This window comes from Callionymus lyra, chromosome 3, assembly GCF_982586985.1.
Source record: "Callionymus lyra chromosome 3, fCalLyr1.hap1.1, whole genome shotgun sequence".
Lineage (NCBI taxonomy): Eukaryota > Metazoa > Chordata > Actinopteri > Syngnathiformes > Callionymidae > Callionymus > Callionymus lyra.
Genome location: NC_141820.1, coordinates 33,528,317 through 33,547,424, shown reverse-complemented (window position 1 = coordinate 33,547,424; position 19,108 = coordinate 33,528,317). Strand labels below are relative to the sequence as shown.

General features: G+C 37.8%; 4 protein-coding genes across 4 annotated transcripts; all 4 read right to left on the bottom strand.

The window, feature by feature from the left end:
- Nucleotide 1: 1 nt before the first annotated feature.
- On the bottom strand, nt 2–2,978 carry LOC148084525 (peptidyl-prolyl cis-trans isomerase FKBP14-like). The gene is made up of 4 exons (XM_087787606.1): nt 2,769–2,978; nt 861–1,012; nt 641–768; nt 2–553 (listed from the first exon to the last, which is right to left on the bottom strand). The coding sequence occupies exons 1-4, from the start codon at nt 2,960–2,962 to the stop codon at nt 395–397; spliced, it is 633 nt and encodes a 210-aa protein (XP_087643732.1). The 5' UTR covers nt 2,963–2,978; the 3' UTR covers nt 2–394.
- Nucleotides 2,979–3,177: 199 nt separating this feature from the next.
- Nucleotides 3,178–10,230, bottom strand: LOC148084524 (uncharacterized). The gene is made up of 18 exons (XM_087785952.1): nt 10,008–10,230; nt 9,555–9,658; nt 9,376–9,485; nt 8,524–8,634; nt 7,974–8,018; nt 7,834–7,860; nt 6,328–6,399; nt 6,184–6,246; nt 6,091–6,117; nt 5,973–6,017; nt 5,656–5,691; nt 5,488–5,568; nt 5,254–5,350; nt 5,033–5,172; nt 4,846–4,965; nt 4,646–4,775; nt 4,349–4,451; nt 3,178–3,973 (listed from the first exon to the last, which is right to left on the bottom strand). The coding sequence occupies exons 2-18, from the start codon at nt 9,655–9,657 to the stop codon at nt 3,904–3,906; spliced, it is 1,380 nt and encodes a 459-aa protein (XP_087642078.1). The 5' UTR covers nt 9,658; nt 10,008–10,230; the 3' UTR covers nt 3,178–3,903.
- A 323-nt stretch (nt 10,231–10,553) lies between these two features.
- LOC148084523 (cytochrome c iso-1/iso-2-like) lies at nt 10,554–13,233 on the bottom strand. Its single transcript, XM_087785951.1, has 3 exons — nt 13,022–13,233; nt 11,572–11,748; nt 10,554–11,120 (listed from the first exon to the last, which is right to left on the bottom strand). The coding sequence occupies exons 2-3, from the start codon at nt 11,738–11,740 to the stop codon at nt 10,960–10,962; spliced, it is 330 nt and encodes a 109-aa protein (XP_087642077.1). The 5' UTR covers nt 11,741–11,748; nt 13,022–13,233; the 3' UTR covers nt 10,554–10,959.
- A 902-nt stretch (nt 13,234–14,135) lies between these two features.
- Nucleotides 14,136–17,535, bottom strand: npvf (neuropeptide VF precursor). Its single transcript, XM_087786072.1, has 2 exons — nt 17,383–17,535; nt 14,136–14,626 (listed from the first exon to the last, which is right to left on the bottom strand). Exons 1-2 carry the CDS (start codon nt 17,533–17,535, stop codon nt 14,264–14,266), a joined length of 516 nt encoding a protein of 171 aa, XP_087642198.1. The 3' UTR covers nt 14,136–14,263.
- Nucleotides 17,536–19,108: the final 1,573 nt, after the last annotated feature.

Here is a 19,108-nt window from a genome sequence, read left to right as displayed (position 1 = left end):
AACATTCTCATCGCAAACACAAACTTTATTTTTGAAAAAGAATAGGAATATTTTCTTTTCAATGGGTGGATGAGCTGTAGTCCTCATTTGGAACGTTTTTCGGCGCCATCTGCTGGTCAAATCCTGAATTACTTACTGACTATTTAGCCCTTTATTAGCGATTATCGAAGGTGCTTAATTTACTTAATTTACAGAATAAAGATCGAGTTATTGTGAGTATTCTTCGTACAAGACTTTAATCACACATCCTTGCTGTGAAGCAGCAGAAGACACTGTTGAGAGCACCTGAGAGACAAAATTCAACAATTACAATCTGCACCTGAGAAAGTCCTCAATAAAAAAAAAAATTGGATGATTTAGTGATTATTCACTGTGGAGATGAGATAATATAACATCAAAGTTCGTCATGCTTGTATGTAAATTCTCTAGAAGAAATGAAACCATCTTTGTTTTTATCTTCTCTGGCAAAAATGTCCTCCATCATGTTCTCATGCAAGGTGTCGTTCGGAGCATAGCCGTGACGCTCAAACTCGTTTCTCAAATACTGCTTCACCTGGTGGGATGACATGAATGAACGGTTTATATGGTTGAATATTTGCAGTGAGCATCAGTGTAAGTTTCTCACAGTGTAGATCCTCACCTCACTCTTGGAAAGTTTCCAGTCATCGTTCAGATCCATTTCCTGAAAAGACTCATGTGATCTTGGTCCATTCCTGATCTCCAGCACTTCAATAAAGAACGTCAAAGTGCTTTCTGGTGGGATTTTACCTGACAGAAGAGAAGATATATCACTGAGCATTACACTGGCTCTTCCACTTACAGATGCACATAGCTGCTCATGTATGATACTCAGCAACTACCTGTGCCATTTTTTCCGTAGGCCAAAGCTGGAGGTACGATTAGTTTCCTTTTTTCTCCAGCGCACATGTCCTGCAGGCCTTTGTCCCAGCCTTTTATCACCTCCCGGATGCCGAGTGTGAACCACACTGCCTGCTTGTCTCCCTCTGCTCGACTGAAAATCAAGAAAAGATAGAAAAGATGCCAGATTAATTAACTATTCCTTGTACACTAAATAAACACATAGTTTCTGTAAATAGTTAACAACAATGGGTCAAGTGTGTACAAAATAGGTATAATCTGCAAATTAAATAACATTGTAAACAACTGCCAAAATCAGTTTTACGCAAAAACAAAATGAAAAATTTGAATTTAAAAAGAGAAAACTCAAATCCTGAAAAAAGTATTCCTTTCAATTTGTATTTTTTATTCAAACTAATCTGCTTTGTTGCAAGTACAAAGATCATTTCTTCCAGCAAGTCAAAGAAAGCTGAATATTCTCTCAAACTTGTTTGATGAGTTTTTGAGAGAGTATCAAATAATTATTTTATTTTCAACTCAATTCAATTCAATATTATTTCAAGTGTCTTATCATAACAAAGTTATCGAAAGACACTTTACAGTTCAAGTAAGACTATAGCGGAGAAAGAAAAAAAAGATCCCAGCAATTCAACAATGAGTAAATCACAGTGGGAAAAACTTCCTTTTAGAAGGCAGAAACCTCAAGCAGAACCAGACTCATTGTTGACGGCCTCCTGCTGCTATTTTCAACAAGTACAGAACATCTCTCATGCAGTGAAAAAGGGCATAGTTGGTTCCATCTTATCAGAATCATTCTTCTTCCCAGAAGAGTAATGGAGGCTATGACATCTTTGGTGGAAGTGGATAGGAAATGTGAATTTGAAATCCCGAATAAAGCTTGTAATGCACTGGGTGACACATGTTCTCCAGCAACCTGGGACACAAAATGTAAAATTGCTAAGCCAGAAGATATGAATAAGATTGTCTGGTGACATGTGTCACAGGTTGGAGATAGACCACTTTTGGGTCGTAAAGTGTAATATTTTGCTTTGGATAAGAAAATGTCTAGCATAAATAAATGAATCTAGAATAAATAGAAGAATCTTCGCCAAACTTACCAAGATAAAACCACATCCAGGTCTTACCCGCAATAACTTTATAGAGTTAAGAAAATCTTTTAATATTTTATTGTAGGTGCCACATTATGGCTGCCTTTGGGCTTGGTTCTGTTTTTATATTGCACATTTTGTGTGTTATCTTATTTCATTCTTTCACTCTGTACTGATACCACACACAAACAAAAAAAAACAATGTTGCGTTTACAGCACTGGCAATGACGTTTTCTGAATCTGATTTAGTACATTTCTTAAACCAAATTCATTTTTTACAGATTTACACACAAAAACCGATCCGTTTAATTTTTTTAAATACTTTGTTTCTTGATTTCATCACGTTATAAATAATTACGATACAACATCGGTGCTGCTACGTTATTTCCGGTTGCTGAACATGGCGGGAGGAGTTAAATAACAAGTCACCTGAAGACAAGAGGATAACACAGTGAGGTAATATTTAAACCTTACAACTATTTTTCCGTGTTTTTATCCTGTAAGATTAATTCACGTGGATTGAATTTAAGAAATGAATATATGCATAATGTCATGGCGTTTCTGAGCTACTATTAATAGTAAAACAGCGTTTAAAAAATAGTTTTAACATAAACTACCACTTAACAACTACAGAATAAATGTATCACTTGAATTCCAATAGACAGTGTGGGCGTAAACTATAAAATGCAATAACTTTCTTTTATTCTGTGTGTAAATATTACGTTGAAATGTTTGATTTTCGTTCGAACACAACAAACAACCAAAAAAGAAACCATGTGCATGATATTTGCTTAACTTTACCTGGAATGAAACATGGTGCCATTCTCAAAGTACCCATCATGGTGCACCAGCAGGATGTCCCCATACTTGGACTTACGGCGACAGATGAAGGGTCTGTGCAGAACCTCGACCTCCACCTCGGTCTCGGGAAGTTTCCCGCTGATGACAGTGACGAACAGGCCGGATGTGATCCAGGTCAGCAGCGTGAGAAGCATGGTCCTGGATGAAGAGACGAATAAAAACTTTGGAGGTCTCTCTGAGCAGAAGTTGGTCCTCTCTACGTGGCAGTGATGCTGCGTCACGTTCTGCTGCGGGACCCTGCCCTGTGATTGGCTGTGTTCAACCTTTAAAGCCCCGCCCACACACACGCCCATTCATGTGAAGCTTCAAAGTAAGAACAGTTCACAGTCTTGATTTATTAGCAGATTTACAATCATGCTGCGTGGCTAGAAACATATCCAGTAACAGTTACCGTCTATTACATATACGTAATCATTCACCATGAGTATTCTGCTGCACATGTTAGCGTGGCACACAAAAGCATATATATATATATACAAATAAATATTGAGTAGAAACATTTCATTACACGATACACAAACGGTAGCCATTTTGAGTAGGCCTCTTGCTTTCATTATTGCAGTAACAGTCGGCAAGTCAAAAACATTCTTTTTCATGAGATACAATCATAGAGCTGTTTGCCACCCTCACCAGTGGTAATAACAGTGCTGCAGCCAATGGCATGACAATGAAGGAGACAACCTAGAACGGGGATTACAATAGAAAGTACACTTGCTATTAAGTAGAGTAGAGAACAGAGTATATTTCAATTATTTCCTAAACGTGTATTTTTTGTACACTCTGAAATGTCAAGCACTGTATGTTTTAAATGTACATTTCATTTCAAATTTCTAGACGTGTGTCTACATGAGATGTACAGTGAAGCAACTGTTCGCCAGGGGTCTTTGGACAAGGCTTGTGCCCGAAAGGTAACAGCAAATCAAATCCTTTATACTTCCTGTGGTGACGTCTCTGCTTTCAAAGACAGGTGGACCACTGGAGACCACAGACAGAAGGTGACTCTTCAGTTGAAGCCTGGAGTCTAAACCCTTCCGATCACAAAGATGAGTCGCAAAGTTTGCAACAAGCGCTTTGTTCAAGTGAAGTATTTGCAGCCGGTCGAGTCAATGAAACAGGAGTCTGTGCATCTGAGCCGTCCAAAGGATCTGCATGAGATGGGTAAGAGGATATTATATTAATATTTGATGTTAATTATTCATGTTTTTGTCCCTCTGTCCCTTCTATTGATCACAGAAAACATATAAATAAACAAAGTGGATTGCTTTTCTGTTTTACGAGCGTGACCTTGAATTGAAATATTTACTCAAACAACTCAATCTCATCAGAATGATCTTTAACGGCAATTGCATTATTTTAAATAACCACTAGATGCCGCCAAAAACGAATACAAAATGTCTCACGCTCTCGTTAGCCGTTTTTATAAATTCATACAGATACAATTAAAGTTGTTCATTTCAGCAATCGAAAATAAAGCGTATAAGGCAAAATATAATCCTATGGACACATTACATTGTACTTACCCAGGCAAATAACTTTTGCATGTCTGATAACCAAAGTCTTTTCCATCACACTCCTCAATCCCCTCGTGTCTGTATCCATCTCCACAATAGGCCCACTTGCAGTCTACAGAGAAGGAAAAAGATGTTAAGGAACAATTTGGCTCTGTTTTCTGCTGGAACAGCATTTCTTGAGGTCATTAACAGGAGGAGATAGTCATAGATTTATGTTGGGTGAGATAACTATTACCTCACGCATACTTGATGCAGGACTGTAGTTAACACTGCATTTTCATGATTATAAAATAAAGTGGAACTTACTTAGACAAGAATCGGTGACAATATGGTTTCCGTCGTCACACTCTTCCCCATGCTGAGCCTGAACCTTTCCGTCCCCACACATGCCCACTCTATCCGGGACCTTCTCTGTGGACTGGTACGGCTGGAAAGGCTGTCGTAAAGACACTTTTTTGTTATTTAATCCTGTATCATTAAGTCTAACAATGATGAGTAAAAATAACCTGAATTGGTTTCCATCCATCTTTGTCCTTGAAGTAAAGAGTCCTATGATCCTTCCTGAATGCTATGGTGTTTTCGAGGTGAAGCTGGTTTAACTCCTCTTCGCTGTTTACCACGAATATCTGAATAGAAAATGACATTGTTGTCTAAAGAATTAAAGCAACAATACAGATCATGTGTTTATCCTACAGCAGGGACTTTGCTGGTGCTTCCTGGTTGTGTGTAGCTTCCAAATGGAGCGTTGTTGCCTCCAACAGAAGATTCGCATTCACAGCGGCCCGGTTGTCCTGGTAGACCCTTGTCTCCCTTTTCTCCTACTACATAGATTCCTTTGATAAAAACAATTGTACCCATATATGAATTGAGTACACGAGTCAGATGATAGGTTAAGTAAGGAAAATACAAGTCACCAGAGGCAGGAGGACCCGGGGGACCAGGGATGCCGCTTGGCCCGGGTGGTCCTGAAGGGCCCATAACTCCTGGTGCTCCTGAATGTCCCTCCACGCCCTGTACAAAACAGACTAAATAATACAATGTGTGCTATATAGGACATGATTACAAGCATAAAGCTTTGCTATCTTGTTATTAATAATTCAACACATTATGTTCATTTAAGAAGAAATATGATGCCAATTGAAACCGACCTGCTTGCCTCTCTTCCCTGGTCGCCCTGTGGGTCCTCTCTTTCCGGGGCTCCCATGCTCTCCCTTCGGTCCCTGCTCACCCTAAGAAAGAAAAATACGTATGTCTGATTCACTTCCACAATATTATGTATTATTTAATTATTATTAGCAAGAACTTCTTTAGTTCACCTTCTGTCCAAGCATTCCTGGCAAACCAATGGACCCCTGTAATAAATGTTTGGTTAAATGGTATAAGAAACTTTTATTGCCATTGGGAAAACACAACATAAATTGTTTGTGGTGTCAGTACATAATAAAAGAATGAAATACGATGACACACAAAATAAGCAATAGAAAAACAGAACCAAGTACCAATGCAGTCAATATGCAGTGCCTAAATATGCCTGTCCGACTACATTGAGCAACTAACGGTTACTAAAAATAACACAAAATTAAGTTTCCTATTTACTTATTTAATATAATAACAAAGACAAGTCTTTACTTACTTTGTCACCCTTAACTCCGGCTGTTCCAGGGTTACCATTGGCCCCCTGTTAGGATTAAAAAACAACAATAAAACGTTGATTTAAAGTTAATTGCAGTTGCACACAGACACATGTTTACCTTCTCTCCTTTGTAACCAGGCAAACCCTAATTGAAAATACAGAGAGATTAAGGCATCTTAAAGAAAATCTTTTGAGAAATCTTTAGGTTTACCTTTGTACCTGGTGGTCCCCTCAGCCCAGGTAATCCCATCAGCCCTGAATCCCCTTTATCACCCTAAAAGTACATTTGAATCCCAGAAATCATTAATTTAAGTTTCTATTATTAATTAAATAGTTCCTTTTTTTATTTTCCAACCTTTGGGCCTTCACTTCCCGGCCAACCCGGAAGTCCTGGTTTCCCAGGAAGGCCTGGTGCTCCAGTTCGACCCTGTGGAAGCAACAATATCATGGTTTCCTTAGCTACTTCTGAATTAAAGGAAAGACAGGTGTTACAATGTGCGCACACTCCTGGAGAACAAACTATTCTATTTCGTTGCGCTCTTTAATTTTTATGTCCTTCTGCATTTTCCTTATTGTTGCACCTCAAAAACCATCACCTAAAAAGAATTACAATTACAACTATTCTTAATTTGTCACTGCACTTTTATCCCATTTATTATATTTAATATAAACAAAATGAATATACATTTGACAACTTTCCTTTAACTGTGATAAAATGAGCTTAGTGTGATGAATTCTCAATATTTTTTATTTTTAAATTAGGACTTAAATACAAGGGAAAATGGCCTGATCATTACAGTTTTTTTAACTACACACATTTTACAAAATACACAATGCTGAATGGAAATGGCTATAATGGCTCTTTTCATTAAAAAGGCCCAAACTGTGGGATTTTTAAAAAGAACCCTGTCTTTGGCTCCCTCTAGCTTCTCTATGTTGTGCCTGCAACCTCATAAATTGTCCATTTTTCTGTTGCCAATTTTCATTCGCTTTAGCATCTTGGTAACATCAAGAACTCACTCAGTACTTCATATGAAAACACTGTCTCTGACCCACTGCTGTAAAGCAGTTTGCTGAATGAGTCAAAATTAAACCAATCATTGCAAAATAAATTAAAAGAAAAATCTGTTACTTCAATTTGGTAAAAACAAAAAGAAAGATGCAAAGCAATCCTGTATTTTATCCAGTTATCCACTTTACACGCTAAATTTCTCAGTTTTCTTGATTTCTATCTCAAATCATCTATTGTGTAAATTGTATATAGCTTTAATAGCATTTATTTTAGAAGTAAGAGTATCTATCCGAGAAGAGCAGTCCTGGCAGTCCTGAGATTAGCTTGTTAGTGGAATAAAGATTTAATCGATCTCCCTCTGTTGGCCACAGCCAGGAGAGTCATATATATATTACACAACTGGCTCGCATCACATCGACACCTGGACCAGCGTCCAAGAAATGCGACGCAGAAGCGGCGTGAGCTGTGTTTTATCCAGCGGTCATTAAACCACCAGCCTGTTGAGTGGAGTGATTTATCAAGGAGGGCAAAAGCACTTAAGTAGATTAAAGTGCGGGAGTGCTGGAGCGCCTGGATCAGCAGGTCTGGAGTAAGGAAGGAGGGCTAATGGAGCAAAGCCAAGGAAAGAGAAGAGTGAAGGAGGGAAGAAGAGGAGAAGGAGAGATGCGGGATTCTATTAAGATCGGAAGACTATGCTAGGCTAATGTAGGGTGACACAATTAGCAGCAAGGGAAGAGATTCTGAGCAACTTGATTAAAAAAAGTAGACAAAAAATCTATAGCTCATCACTCCAAGGACATGGGAGATAAAGCCAGAGGAGGAGGGAATAGGATGGGAGGAGCAGCTCACCTTTGACCCTGGACGCCCAATTTCTCCCTGGAGAAGGACATATGAGGGGGAAGAGATGTCATTAGACCGGAGAGGACCACAAGGACAGGGAAAGTATATAACAACAGTAGACATGAGCTGATAGGTCATAAAGGACCTACCTTCTCCCCCTTTGGTCCTCTGATACCTGGTAATCCACTCTGACCCTGGAGGAGGAGACACATTTAGACCCAGCTCACGTATTTCACTGCAACAGTTACTGGAAGATCAATGCTAAAAAGGTTGCTTCATTTCCATTCCAGTGGAACAAGATGTAAATATATTTTTTCACATCCGTGTAGAGTAATTAAGTAAGTAAGTAAGTCATTTTTATTTAGCGCTTTTCCAGACCAGGGTCACAAAGCGCTTAAACAATCAAAACAATATTCAATAAAGTATATACTTTAAAGGTCAAGATAAAACTGAAAACACAACAGGAGTTCCAGAAAATCAAGGAAAAGCCTGAACAAATAGAAACGTCTTAAGATGTTTCTTGAAGGAGTCAGTAGATCCATCAAGCGCAAAGAGAGAGGAAGATCGTTCCAAAGCTTAGGAGCAACAGCCTGAAAAGATTTCTCTCCTCTGGTCCTGAGCCGTGTGCGTGGAACCATAAGATTGGACCCACTGATTGATCCAAATGATTTAACGAAAACAGAACATTGAGGGCCTTACTTCTGGGCCATGGGGTCCTGGTGGTCCGGGAGGCCCTGTGGTACATCCGGTGGTTTCTTTTTGGCGCCCTCCATCTTCAACCACAGGTGGCTGCAGCATGCCCATTCCCATCTTTAGTAGACACAATTAAATGGGTTTTTGCTGTACTACACTGTAAAAGTATTGCTTCGGAATTCTGTTGGTTAACATCACAACGTTGTGTTCTCGACTGTTGGTCCGTTTTCGTTTTTTGTTGTCTAATTTGTCTTCAATTCGTGAAATTCTGTGTTAAGTAATGTAGCAGATACTTTTAGCAAAATGTTCCTGAAGTTGTTGTAGTTGAAGTCAGTATTGTAATACCATGTGACACCTGACTTTATGCTAGCTAAGGCTAATGTTCCGCTGCTCATGCAGCTAACGGTTTATTTTTCTAAAAAATGTTTGTTGTTGGTATTAAATTTAGCTTTGCTGTGTAAGCAACTGCCCTAGTGAAGTTAGGGTTGGTGAGGTTTCATTTAACAATTGATTTGTCCTCATGTCCAAAACTTGGTTTCTCTCTATAGTCCTTGGCCCCCAAAACACTAATTTAGTTAAACTTCACATCGATTGAACTCTCGTGAAGCCTCATCTTCCCATCATTATTATTATTATTTCAGATTTCCATTTGTTGTTCTCACTCATACTCTCCTAGAGTTTTCTTTCTCTGTGTTATCGATTGTCGTGGTTCATTCTTTAATGTGGTTTCTAACATGCTTGGTTTGTTTGTTGGGTTGTGTGTTTCACAGCTATCATCATTAGATTCTATCTAACGTCAGCCTTGGGTTAGAAGAGCATCACGTGACATCAAGCAGTTACTTCCCCACAAATACATACTGGATCTCCTCGCTTCCAAAACTGAGGAGGTGGTGGATATAGAGGTGGAGGAGGAGGTGACATGAGACAGCAGGGGTCAAATCTCAGCGGCTCGTCCAGCAACCCCAGGGCTGAGAGATGGATAAAGAGTCAAATGTCTTTCATATTGGATGTGTGGTGGTAGATGTGAGCACTCGTACCAGCTTTGGCGTAGAGGAGGCTGTCCATGATTGAGTGATGTGACACCGCCAATGCAGAACTTAGAAGGAGGTGAAGAGAGACCGCGACTCCCATCTGATCCATCCTGTTGGAATATGTCAAGTTTGCCTTTGAATTTTCGCACACAACACGTCAACGTTAGTTGTGTTAGTCGTAGACCACTCACACTGCAGCTGATTTGCTCATATGTACTGGCTATATTTAGTCAACCAGGACCAGATACCTCACTCTTAACATTGACATATTCAAGCAGCTGCTGATGCTGATGCTGGATGTGGATATTTCCAGGACCTTCTTATTGAATCACCTGTGTGTTGCAGATGTTGTTGCACTGACTACACAATGTGAGGCACATCTTTAATATATTTCCATTAAATTAGCTGCAATAAAGCTTTAAGTGCAAATCATAATTAAAGAGACAAATATCTTCTTACCTTTTTTTTCCTTGAGACAGGATGTCTGGCTTTCTCGCACGGAAATTAAGAGCTGTTTAGTCCGGAACAGAGAGGACCTTTTAATAAACCTTCATCGACCCCTTCCTCCCACCCCTGAGCCAGTCAATACAAGACAATTGCAGAGGCAAGACTTGGTCTGCAAGTGATAAATATCCAGCAAAGGCCACAGAGTCACTTGAGCGATGATTTGGCCTCCCCGGTGTTTTCAAGACGTCTGCTACACTGATGTCGCTCCTCGCATTTGGTGGGATTATATAATACAGATGCTGCTGCTGCTGCTGCTGCTGCTGCTGCTGCTGCTGCTGCTGCTGCTGCTCATAACGGGAACAATCGCACCATCTGCCGGCAACATCTGGTCACTACACCATGTTGTCTAGATGACTCTCTACCTGCACTCTCTCTATTATTAACGAGACAGGAAGGGAGATATTGCACTTTGAATTTGGGACAGTTTTTTAAAATACAAAAAAGGAAACAATCATGCTAATAAAACAATAAAACAACAAAACACAAGAATGTCTTAAGAATGTGAACACGGTTTGTTTTAATATTCCACATTATCAGTTTATATGACAATCATCGTATGATAAAGCTGACTAAACAGAAAATATCTATTGAAATCATCGATATTTCACTTTTGTTTATGGGTTAATGTTGCATTGAGTTCTAATACAGTGTTTACCTTATATTGGCAGCTAGCCAAATACCTTATTCATACTAATGTATAATTCTTGTGTAATTATGATATAACTTATTATTACCTGATATTACATCATACCACAGAAATACAGTGGCAGCATGCATTGTGTGTACTTCAAAATATTTGGTTCTTATTTCTTTAAAAAAGCATGGTGAGATAGTTGAGGCTAAAACAAAATAATGTCATTATTAAAACATGCATACTATAGAAACAGCAGGTTTTACGCCACAACTATACGTCTGTCTTTTCCGAAGTGGCATCCTTTAAATAAGCCACAAGGTCAGTCCTCTCTGACTTTTTCTTGATGCCGTTGAAGATCATTTTGGTTCCCGGGATGAATTTCTTTGGACTTTGAAGGTAGATCATCAAGTTCTCTTCATCCCAAATGATACCTAAAGACACACAAGCACATTAGGAAAAATGTTAACTGTGTTCTGCTTCTGCTGCTGTTAGATTCTTAGTGTTGCTCTGCTTGTTCAGACTTGTTTAACCATCTCTCTGGCTCAAAAAAGAAACAGCTGAAGACTCAAATGTAAAGTTCTCATTGTAACTTAATAATAATAAATAGTCCGTTATGACAAAAAAAATATCCACAAATCACTCAAATCTGATGTTGCTCACAACTCCCTCCATCTAAGGTTCTACTCATTGCTTCACAAAATGACTCACTTACAACATTCAAACATGGGAGTTGTCTGCATCATTATCTCATTATGGCAGCATAGTTTTTTTTGTTTTAAAACACAAACACAATTCTTTATATTGCTGAATGAATGTTTCATAAATAATGAGCATTTTCAAGCGAAGTTGCTAAACATAATTACAAAACTCAAACGTTGGTACCTTTGTCAATGTTGGCCCTGGAATAAGAGAAGCCCTCGGCCTGTCCCGTTTTCCTTCCAAACAGGCCCCACAGGTTTGGTCCCACCTTGTGGCGATCCCCTTTGGCCACCGTGTGACACTGGGAACATTTTTTCACAAATGTCTTCTTCCCTTTTTCGATGTCGCCCATGACCAGACCTTGGCGGGGAGTGAGATGTGAGGACAAGTGCACATTAATTCACCACAGTCAGTCAATTAACCAATCACAGTCACCCTCCTTAGAGATTAGCAACTATTTGATGCTTGTAAGTAAGTAAGTAAGTAAGTAATTTTTATCTATATAGCGCTTTTCCAGACCAGGGGCACAAAGCGCTTAAACAATCAAAACAATACTCAAAAAAGTATATACTTTAAAGATCAATGTAAAACTTAGAACATAACAGGAGTTCCAGAAAATCAAGGAAAAGCCTGAACAAATAGAAACGTCTTAAGATGTTTCTTAAAGGAGTCAGTAGATCCATCAAGCGCAAAGAGAGAGGAAGATCGTTCCAAAGCTTAGGAGCAACAGCCTGAACAGATTTCTCTCCTCTGGTCCTGAACCGTGTTCAGGAACCATAAGTAGATTCTGATCCACAGACCTCAGAGCCCGAGCTGGGGTGTAAGGCTGGATCAGATCAGTGATGTAAGGAGGAGCCTGACCATGAATAGATCTGAAAGTAAGAACCAGAATTTTAAAGTTGATCCTGAAAGAAACTGGAAGCCAGTGAAGAGTTTTAAGGATCGGAGAAATGTGAGTTCTTCTACTTGAGCGAGTTAGAATTTTCGCTGCAGAGTTCTGAATCAACTACAGGTGAGACAGATCCTTCTTGTTAAGACATGAAAACAAACTGTTACAATAGTCCAGACGAGAAGAAACAAACGCATGGATTACAAGCTCCAGATCATGTTCCGACAACATATAATCAGGAAGTGGTCTCCTCTAATATGTGTTAATCTTAGTTCGGTTTAAACGCTACATTAGTTTGATCTGATGTTTTAAAAAAGTAAAGTTCTGAGTGTATAGTTTACAGTCAACCCCCCTTAAATCTAATGCCATGGTTTCAAGAAGAATGAAAGCTCATCTATAAAGACAAACATTGACTCGTGCATTTGAATATATAATCCAAGCAGGATGAATGTTGCTGAATATAGTTTTAAAAACTACCTTAATGTCTGAGCATGAACTCGATATTTAGAACAAGTTTGTGTATGTGAATAGACACTAGCGCTAAAACGGGTTTCAAAGATTAAAATGCCGATGAGCTGTCACGTTCGTTTGTACTAGAAAGTGGATTTGAAGGATTACCTAACTTTCGCTCATGTTTTAGTCATTAGCCATGTTGTAAAAACTAGTAGCAGAGAGTTAACAACAACAACAACACTGTTTTCATCCCAAAAACCACTTCCTGTATTATTCAGAAACAAACAGTACCGTAAAAATCCGCTTCCTGCCTTTAGATCAACCAGATATTCTTGAAAGTCTTGACAAGACTCTCTCGATCGATCTAGTAAAGCTCGAGAAGTGTGCGGAGCTTGTTTTGTAACTTTGGGAAGCGTGAGTCGTGACGTGAGACACACCCGGTGCGGCTCAGGTGAGGAATGTTTGACAAGAAGACTCTGAGAAAGTCGCAGAAAGTAATGCGTGTGTTTTTATTCCCGATCTCCAGATGCTTGAAGGAATCAATGTCCCGATCGTTCGGGAACCTCATTTAATTTCTGAATCATCTGACAGCACAATGTTTTTTTTTTTTATGTCTATGTATTATAGCTATAGGAAAATTATACAAACCAAAGCCATCGATGACTCGTACAGTCGTTTTATGTTTGGCGTTGTTTAATAATTGCGACGTCATGACAGTATTCATAGCCTTGCACTGCCATCTAGTGGTTCCTTGAGGTACAGCGGTGATGAGTAAATGTTGTTTTTTTAACATTTATTTGTACAGATAATAGAAATAGTTAAAAGTATGAACTATCTATTGCAGTACTATACTATAGCTTTAGCAATGTAAGCTGTATATATATATATATATATATATATATATATATATATATATATATATATATATATATATATATATATATATACATTATATATACACATATAATAGCAACACTTTTTATTTTAATATTCAATTGGAAACAGTATTACACCTTTACTAAAATATATTATAACCTTTTTCATTATTTATTAGAAAACGTTCTCAACGTATTATTCTGTATATTTTCTGAAAGATATACTTTTTTTTACACAATAAAACAATAACGTAATGCATTTTAATTTTTTTGTGTCTACCTTGTTAAAAGAAAACGGGAAGTCCTCTGTTCAAAAAGAAAAAAAATGGTACAAGATCAAATATTTTGTATGTAAAAAAGTCAGAGTCAAAAAATAAAACTATCGAAAAAATGAAAATTCATGCTTTCATTTCAGAAAACCATGTTGTAATACATAATCAATGATAACAACTCATTTTACATTTGACTTTATTTACAATATCTTTGCACTGAATGAGCTATGAAACCTACATTTTAATTATCAACTTAACATTACAGACATGCCATTCTTTACTTAAGAATATTCTTCCATCTCCACATTTCTTCCTTTGGAAAAGAGCAAATCAGAAGTGTGACATTATTAAAGCCATTCATCTGTAGTTTGATGATGAATAGTGATTTATTTTAAAGTCTTGTATTTCACATCTGAGTTGAACGTCTGAGCATTAGCTAGAGTGTAAAGAAGACTCCAGTATTCTTCAATCCTTCCGTGCACACAAGCTACACAGAGGAACGGGCACTTGGAACAAGTTCTGATCACTTCCCAGGACCTTCCGAATCGTTGAGGCATGTTGGGATTGGTTGATTTGCCCTCGTTGTCAATCTGACGGCCGAAGCGAAGGGGCATGTTGGCGTGCTTGTGGTTGGCCTTCTCAGGTCGGAGGAGCTTGGTGATCATGGGGGAGCTGCTTCTTCTGGTGGTCGGGGTCGTGTGTATCCTCAGGCTTTCCAAGTCCAAACTCTTGCGGGTGTCCACCTTGACCTGATGTAAGTAAGTAAGCAGGGACAAAGGTGGTGAAGCAAAGAGATACAGCAGATGGATTCCTTGAAGGGCAACTAATGTGTTTATTTGTGACTAATGGACCTCTGTGTACTCATCTTCATTTTTCTGGAGATTAAGTCTCATTTACCATAACTATGCCCTCTTTGGTCAAGCCTTGAGGTTTGTCACTGGGCATCATCATTCCTGGAAGTCTCCACCTATACTCGTTGTATAAACAATGCGCGCATGATAACAGATTTATTACGCCATCAAGTTACCCTTTAAAAGCATTTTGGTTAGAAAGCAGGATGACTCACACGTATTTTCCTCACTATAAGGCTCACTTAAAAGTTTCTGCTTGAAGCCTTTCAAACATCATTTGAATATCGTTACCATGGGTGTGAACATAGTTGTCAGAACGCTTAATAAAGTTTGACTTTATCTGACTGTTTTGTTGACATTCCCTTTAACACAGCTTTATCTAGTGGATGCATAACGCAACCGCAGTCAAACGTTTGACTGTATCTTTTATTCTATGTGCCTTATAATCCGGTGCGCCCTATTTATGAAAACAGTTCTAAAATAGGCCATTCATTGAAGGTGCGCCTTATAATCCAGTGCGCCTAATAGTGCGGAAAATACGGTATTTATATCTTCTTCTTCTTTTCCTTCAGCTGCTCCCTTCAGGGGTCGCCACAGCGAAACAACCTCCTCCATTAACCCTGTGTATCCCCCTCTCTCACACCAACCAACGTCATGTCCTCTTTCACTACATCCATACACCTTCCCTTTGGTCTTCCTCTAGACCTCCTGCCTGGCACTTCCAACCCCAGCATCCGTCTACCATTATACTCACTATCCCTCCTCTGTACATGACCAAACCATTTCACGGGTTAATTTTTTCTCTGATGTTTAAATCTTGATTTACATTCAATTATTATATGTTGTTGCAAAAGACTAATGACTTGATGATTTACCAAGTTTAAATCTCTATTTCAACTAAAAGTCAGAAGTTGTCATTAGCCTTAGTCTCTTGTCTTAAAACAAGTGAACATTTGTGAAAAACAAACTCCATATGGACCATATTGTTGTTGAGAAACAATCCCAAAGCTCCTGCTGAGTCAGAGTAATGGTGAGATGTATTTTTCATGCTGTTAACTTTGTTTTTTCTGCCGCTAAGAATAATGTCAACATTAAACCAGTCTGTGAGATGTAAAGAAGTTTGACGAAGTCTTGCATGTTATCAATGATTAACACAAAGTTTAAATGTAATTTAACTTCACTACCAATTGTGTGTCTCTATGAAGGCTGAATGTCTTGATGATACAATATATTGCGATACTGTAGTAACATCGATATATTGTTTTTTTAAAGATACAACACTTTTTCTGGCTTTTACAGTAAAGCAATGAGTATATACTTTCTCTAATCAAATGTGAAAGTTCTTCTCAAAATATTAACACAAATGTAAACTTACATTAACAATAAACAATAAAGTGCATTAACATCTCAAACAACCTGGAGCAACATCAATATCCAGTATCTGTGTTTAATTTTTTTTAACTTAAAACTCTGTTTTAAAAACAAAAAGGGGCCAAACATCAGCTTTAAAATCTGAGGTTAAATATATATTTAACCTTTGAAATAAAATGTTACTTTAATTCAAAGTTATTTTATTTATTACTTTTTGTAAAACAATGAAATAAATCATTTGATCTGATTTGACATGATTTAAAAGTAAGTTATTATAGCCTTTAACGGTGTTATGGCTGAACTAAACTTGTTGAAAGTATTTTTGTGTCATCATTAATTGTCCTGAAGTTCGTGAAATTAAAATTTAGCGCTGATATCACACACGAAACTCTGTCAGCCTTAATTAAACCATTAAACTCTCCATTTATTGTATGAGGCAGATTCCAATGAAGAAGTCAACATTAAAACAGCTCCTGGTAGGTTACCTTAATATTTTTTTACTAAAATATTTTCATAAAACTTGTGATGAAATATCAACTTAAAACTAGTTGAATGACTCATATACCGTGGCTTGAGGTGTTTTGTGTGATTTTTATTTTCACTGTAAAAGTAATTGGGGATGGTGTGAACATGCTACATATCGCACTGGTTGTATTTTTTGGGGGGTGGGGGGATTACGGTTAAAGTTAAAGTTATGTTTCATTATCCACAATCTGTATCATTACCTCATCAATATCCATCCTTCATTCAGTCAATGAAAGTCTGGAAACAGAAAATTCCTCCGACTGCTTCAAACCGGGACATGGCAACTTTTGCGAGTGATCTTGGGAAATGTGGTCTCCCGTTGGGCTAAACACTACCACTTTAGTCCAATGGCGTAGCTGGACTTCAAATCGCATAGAACAAGTTCAGTACTATTGAAAAATCGATACAGTATCGTGAATAAAAATATCGCAATATATCGTTATAAAGATATTTTCTAACACCCCTATTCGGTATTGTATTATATTTCATGTTACAGCTTGTCCAGCCCTTTCCTTAAAAGAACCTTGAAATGTATCTCCATTTTTAAGTGGATTGCTTTTTCTTCAAGCATCTTGTCATCATTAAATACATTTAAAAAATGGTTTGAATTTGTCAATACTTGTAATTTTAAATATACAAATGTTAAATATATTTGGTGCAAGCACATAAGGATCTGGATAATTCATGGATGGATGAAACAATTGTTGTTCTGAATGAAGCAAATATGATGAAAAAAGTGTTTCTGATTTGATTCTCACCTGATCACGAGCCACCGCTCCTCTCTTCAGGTGTAGCCCGTTGAAGCTGCTTAATAAATATCTGTCTGTCTGGACGGGTTTTTGGTCAGACTCCACCACTCCACCCAGGTTTCCCACGACCAGCATCCCTGACAGTAAGAAAGTTGTCACCATGCTCAGAACAGAACACATGATGATTTCAGGCAGATTGACACATGTCTCACTGCGCTCCAGCCCCACAGCTACTTGTTATTAAGGCGCCCAGTAACCTGCGTCACCTGCGAGTGTCATCATCAAACATATGCACGTTGACATTCCTGACGGAGTAGTCACCCTCCCATCATGAATAATCATGCAACAGGACATATCTGCTAATTGGGCTGATGAAAGAGTTTTTTTGGTACGTTGTCAGAGCAAGTGTAGATTCACCTGATGTCCGGTGCAAATGCTGAAAGGCAGCCTTTCAGGTGGCATAGTTGTAATATGGTCATTAAGAAACCGCATGCATAACTGGCCTATTTCTGCTCATCTGTGGATGAACTGAGCCTTTCATCAAGTGTTTTTCCGCCGTATGTGGCTTTGTTTGTGATAATAGTTTCCTCTGGGGAGTCTTACAGAAAAAACAAGTGGATTTTAAAATGTAGGTGGAGTGGGGTTTTCTTTCCACCCAAAATGCTTTATTGATCATTTATTGGTTTAAAATAAAAAATTATATAGTTTGCCAGTGCTGTCTCATTGACTTCCATAGTAAAAATAACTGAAGAAATATTGTCAAAAATGATTGCAATGGAATACGTAACACACACACACAAAGGACATTTACATCTGTCTTTCATACAACAAAGTGAAGTTTAGTCTTATTTTTAATTGCTGTATTTTTTTCTGTATTTGTCCCCACTCTAACAATAATAACTCTCACAATAACTCGGAGTCAGATACTCGTCTCATAAGAGTTCACTAGCGAACACCTATCCATTGCATCATTAGCAAATAAGAAATATAACAGCAAATAAACAGACAAAGTACTCTTGCTGTATTTAATATTTACTTAAGTAAATACATACAATTTGATTGCAATTAAAATAAATACACCAACTTGTTGGAAATATTTCATAGAATTATTTGGTATGTTTCATTTTTTTTAAACAGTAATAACTGATGTAATAGAACTTTATTAACGATGTTCTTACGTATATTTCTCAGGACGATTAGCATTGAGAATCTGAGTGTCATGTGACCACTAAACGCCTTCACATCAATGGATCAAAAAACATTTTTTTCATATGAAGCACTGAGAGACTTTTTCCACTTACAAGAAGATAAAACCAGAGTACGGCAAGAAGATTCTTTATCTAGTTTTGTTAACACATGTACGTTTTGGAAAGATCTTCCTCTCCCACTTCGCTTGATGGAGTCTACTGACTCCTTCAAGAAACACCTTAAGACATTTTTATTCGTGCAGGCATTTCCTTGATTTTATGGAGCTCTTGTGTAGTTATCAGTATTATCTTGATCTTTTAAGTATATATTTTATTGAGTTTTGTTTTGATTGTTTAAACGCTTTGTGAACCTGGTCTGGAAAGGGCTCTATAAATATAAATTACTCTTCGCACTTGATGGATCTACTGACTCTTTCAAGAAACATCTTAAGAAGTTTTTATTTGTTCAGGCTTTTCCTTGATTTTCTGGAACTCTTGTGTTGTTGTCAGTGTTATCTTGTCCTTTAAAGTATATATTTTATTGAATT

What these genes read in the sequence shown, in the direction of transcription:
- LOC148084525 (XM_087787606.1), bottom strand. Translation starts at nt 2,962, where the DNA reads ATGCTTCTCACGCTGCTGACCTGGATCACATCCGGCCTGTTCGTCACT. An exon ending in GGCACCATGTTTCATTCCAG is followed by an intron (nt 1,013 to 2,768) that starts GTAAAGTTAAGC and finishes CTTGATTTTCAG; the next exon opens with TCGAGCAGAGGGAGACAAGC. An exon ending in CTACGGAAAAAATGGCACAG is followed by an intron (nt 769 to 860) that starts GTAGTTGCTGAG and finishes CTCTTCTGTCAG; the next exon opens with GTAAAATCCCACCAGAAAGC.
- LOC148084524 (XM_087785952.1), bottom strand. Translation starts at nt 9,657, where the DNA reads ATGGATCAGATGGGAGTCGCGGTCTCTCTTCACCTCCTTCTAAGTTCT. An exon ending in CAGGAATGCTTGGACAGAAG is followed by an intron (nt 5,569 to 5,655) that starts GTGAACTAAAGA and finishes TTTCTTTCTTAG; the next exon opens with GGTGAGCAGGGACCGAAGGG. An exon ending in ATGGATGGAAACCAATTCAG is followed by an intron (nt 4,776 to 4,845) that starts GTTATTTTTACT and finishes TCTTTACGACAG; the next exon opens with CCTTTCCAGCCGTACCAGTC.
- LOC148084523 (XM_087785951.1), bottom strand. Translation starts at nt 11,740, where the DNA reads ATGGGCGACATCGAAAAAGGGAAGAAGACATTTGTGAAAAAATGTTCC. An exon ending in CAGGGCCAACATTGACAAAG is followed by an intron (nt 11,121 to 11,571) that starts GTACCAACGTTT and finishes GTGTGTCTTTAG; the next exon opens with GTATCATTTGGGATGAAGAG.
- npvf (XM_087786072.1), bottom strand. Translation starts at nt 17,535, where the DNA reads ATGGTGACAACTTTCTTACTGTCAGGGATGCTGGTCGTGGGAAACCTG. An exon ending in GAGCGGTGGCTCGTGATCAG is followed by an intron (nt 14,627 to 17,382) that starts GTGAGAATCAAA and finishes TACTTACATCAG; the next exon opens with GTCAAGGTGGACACCCGCAA.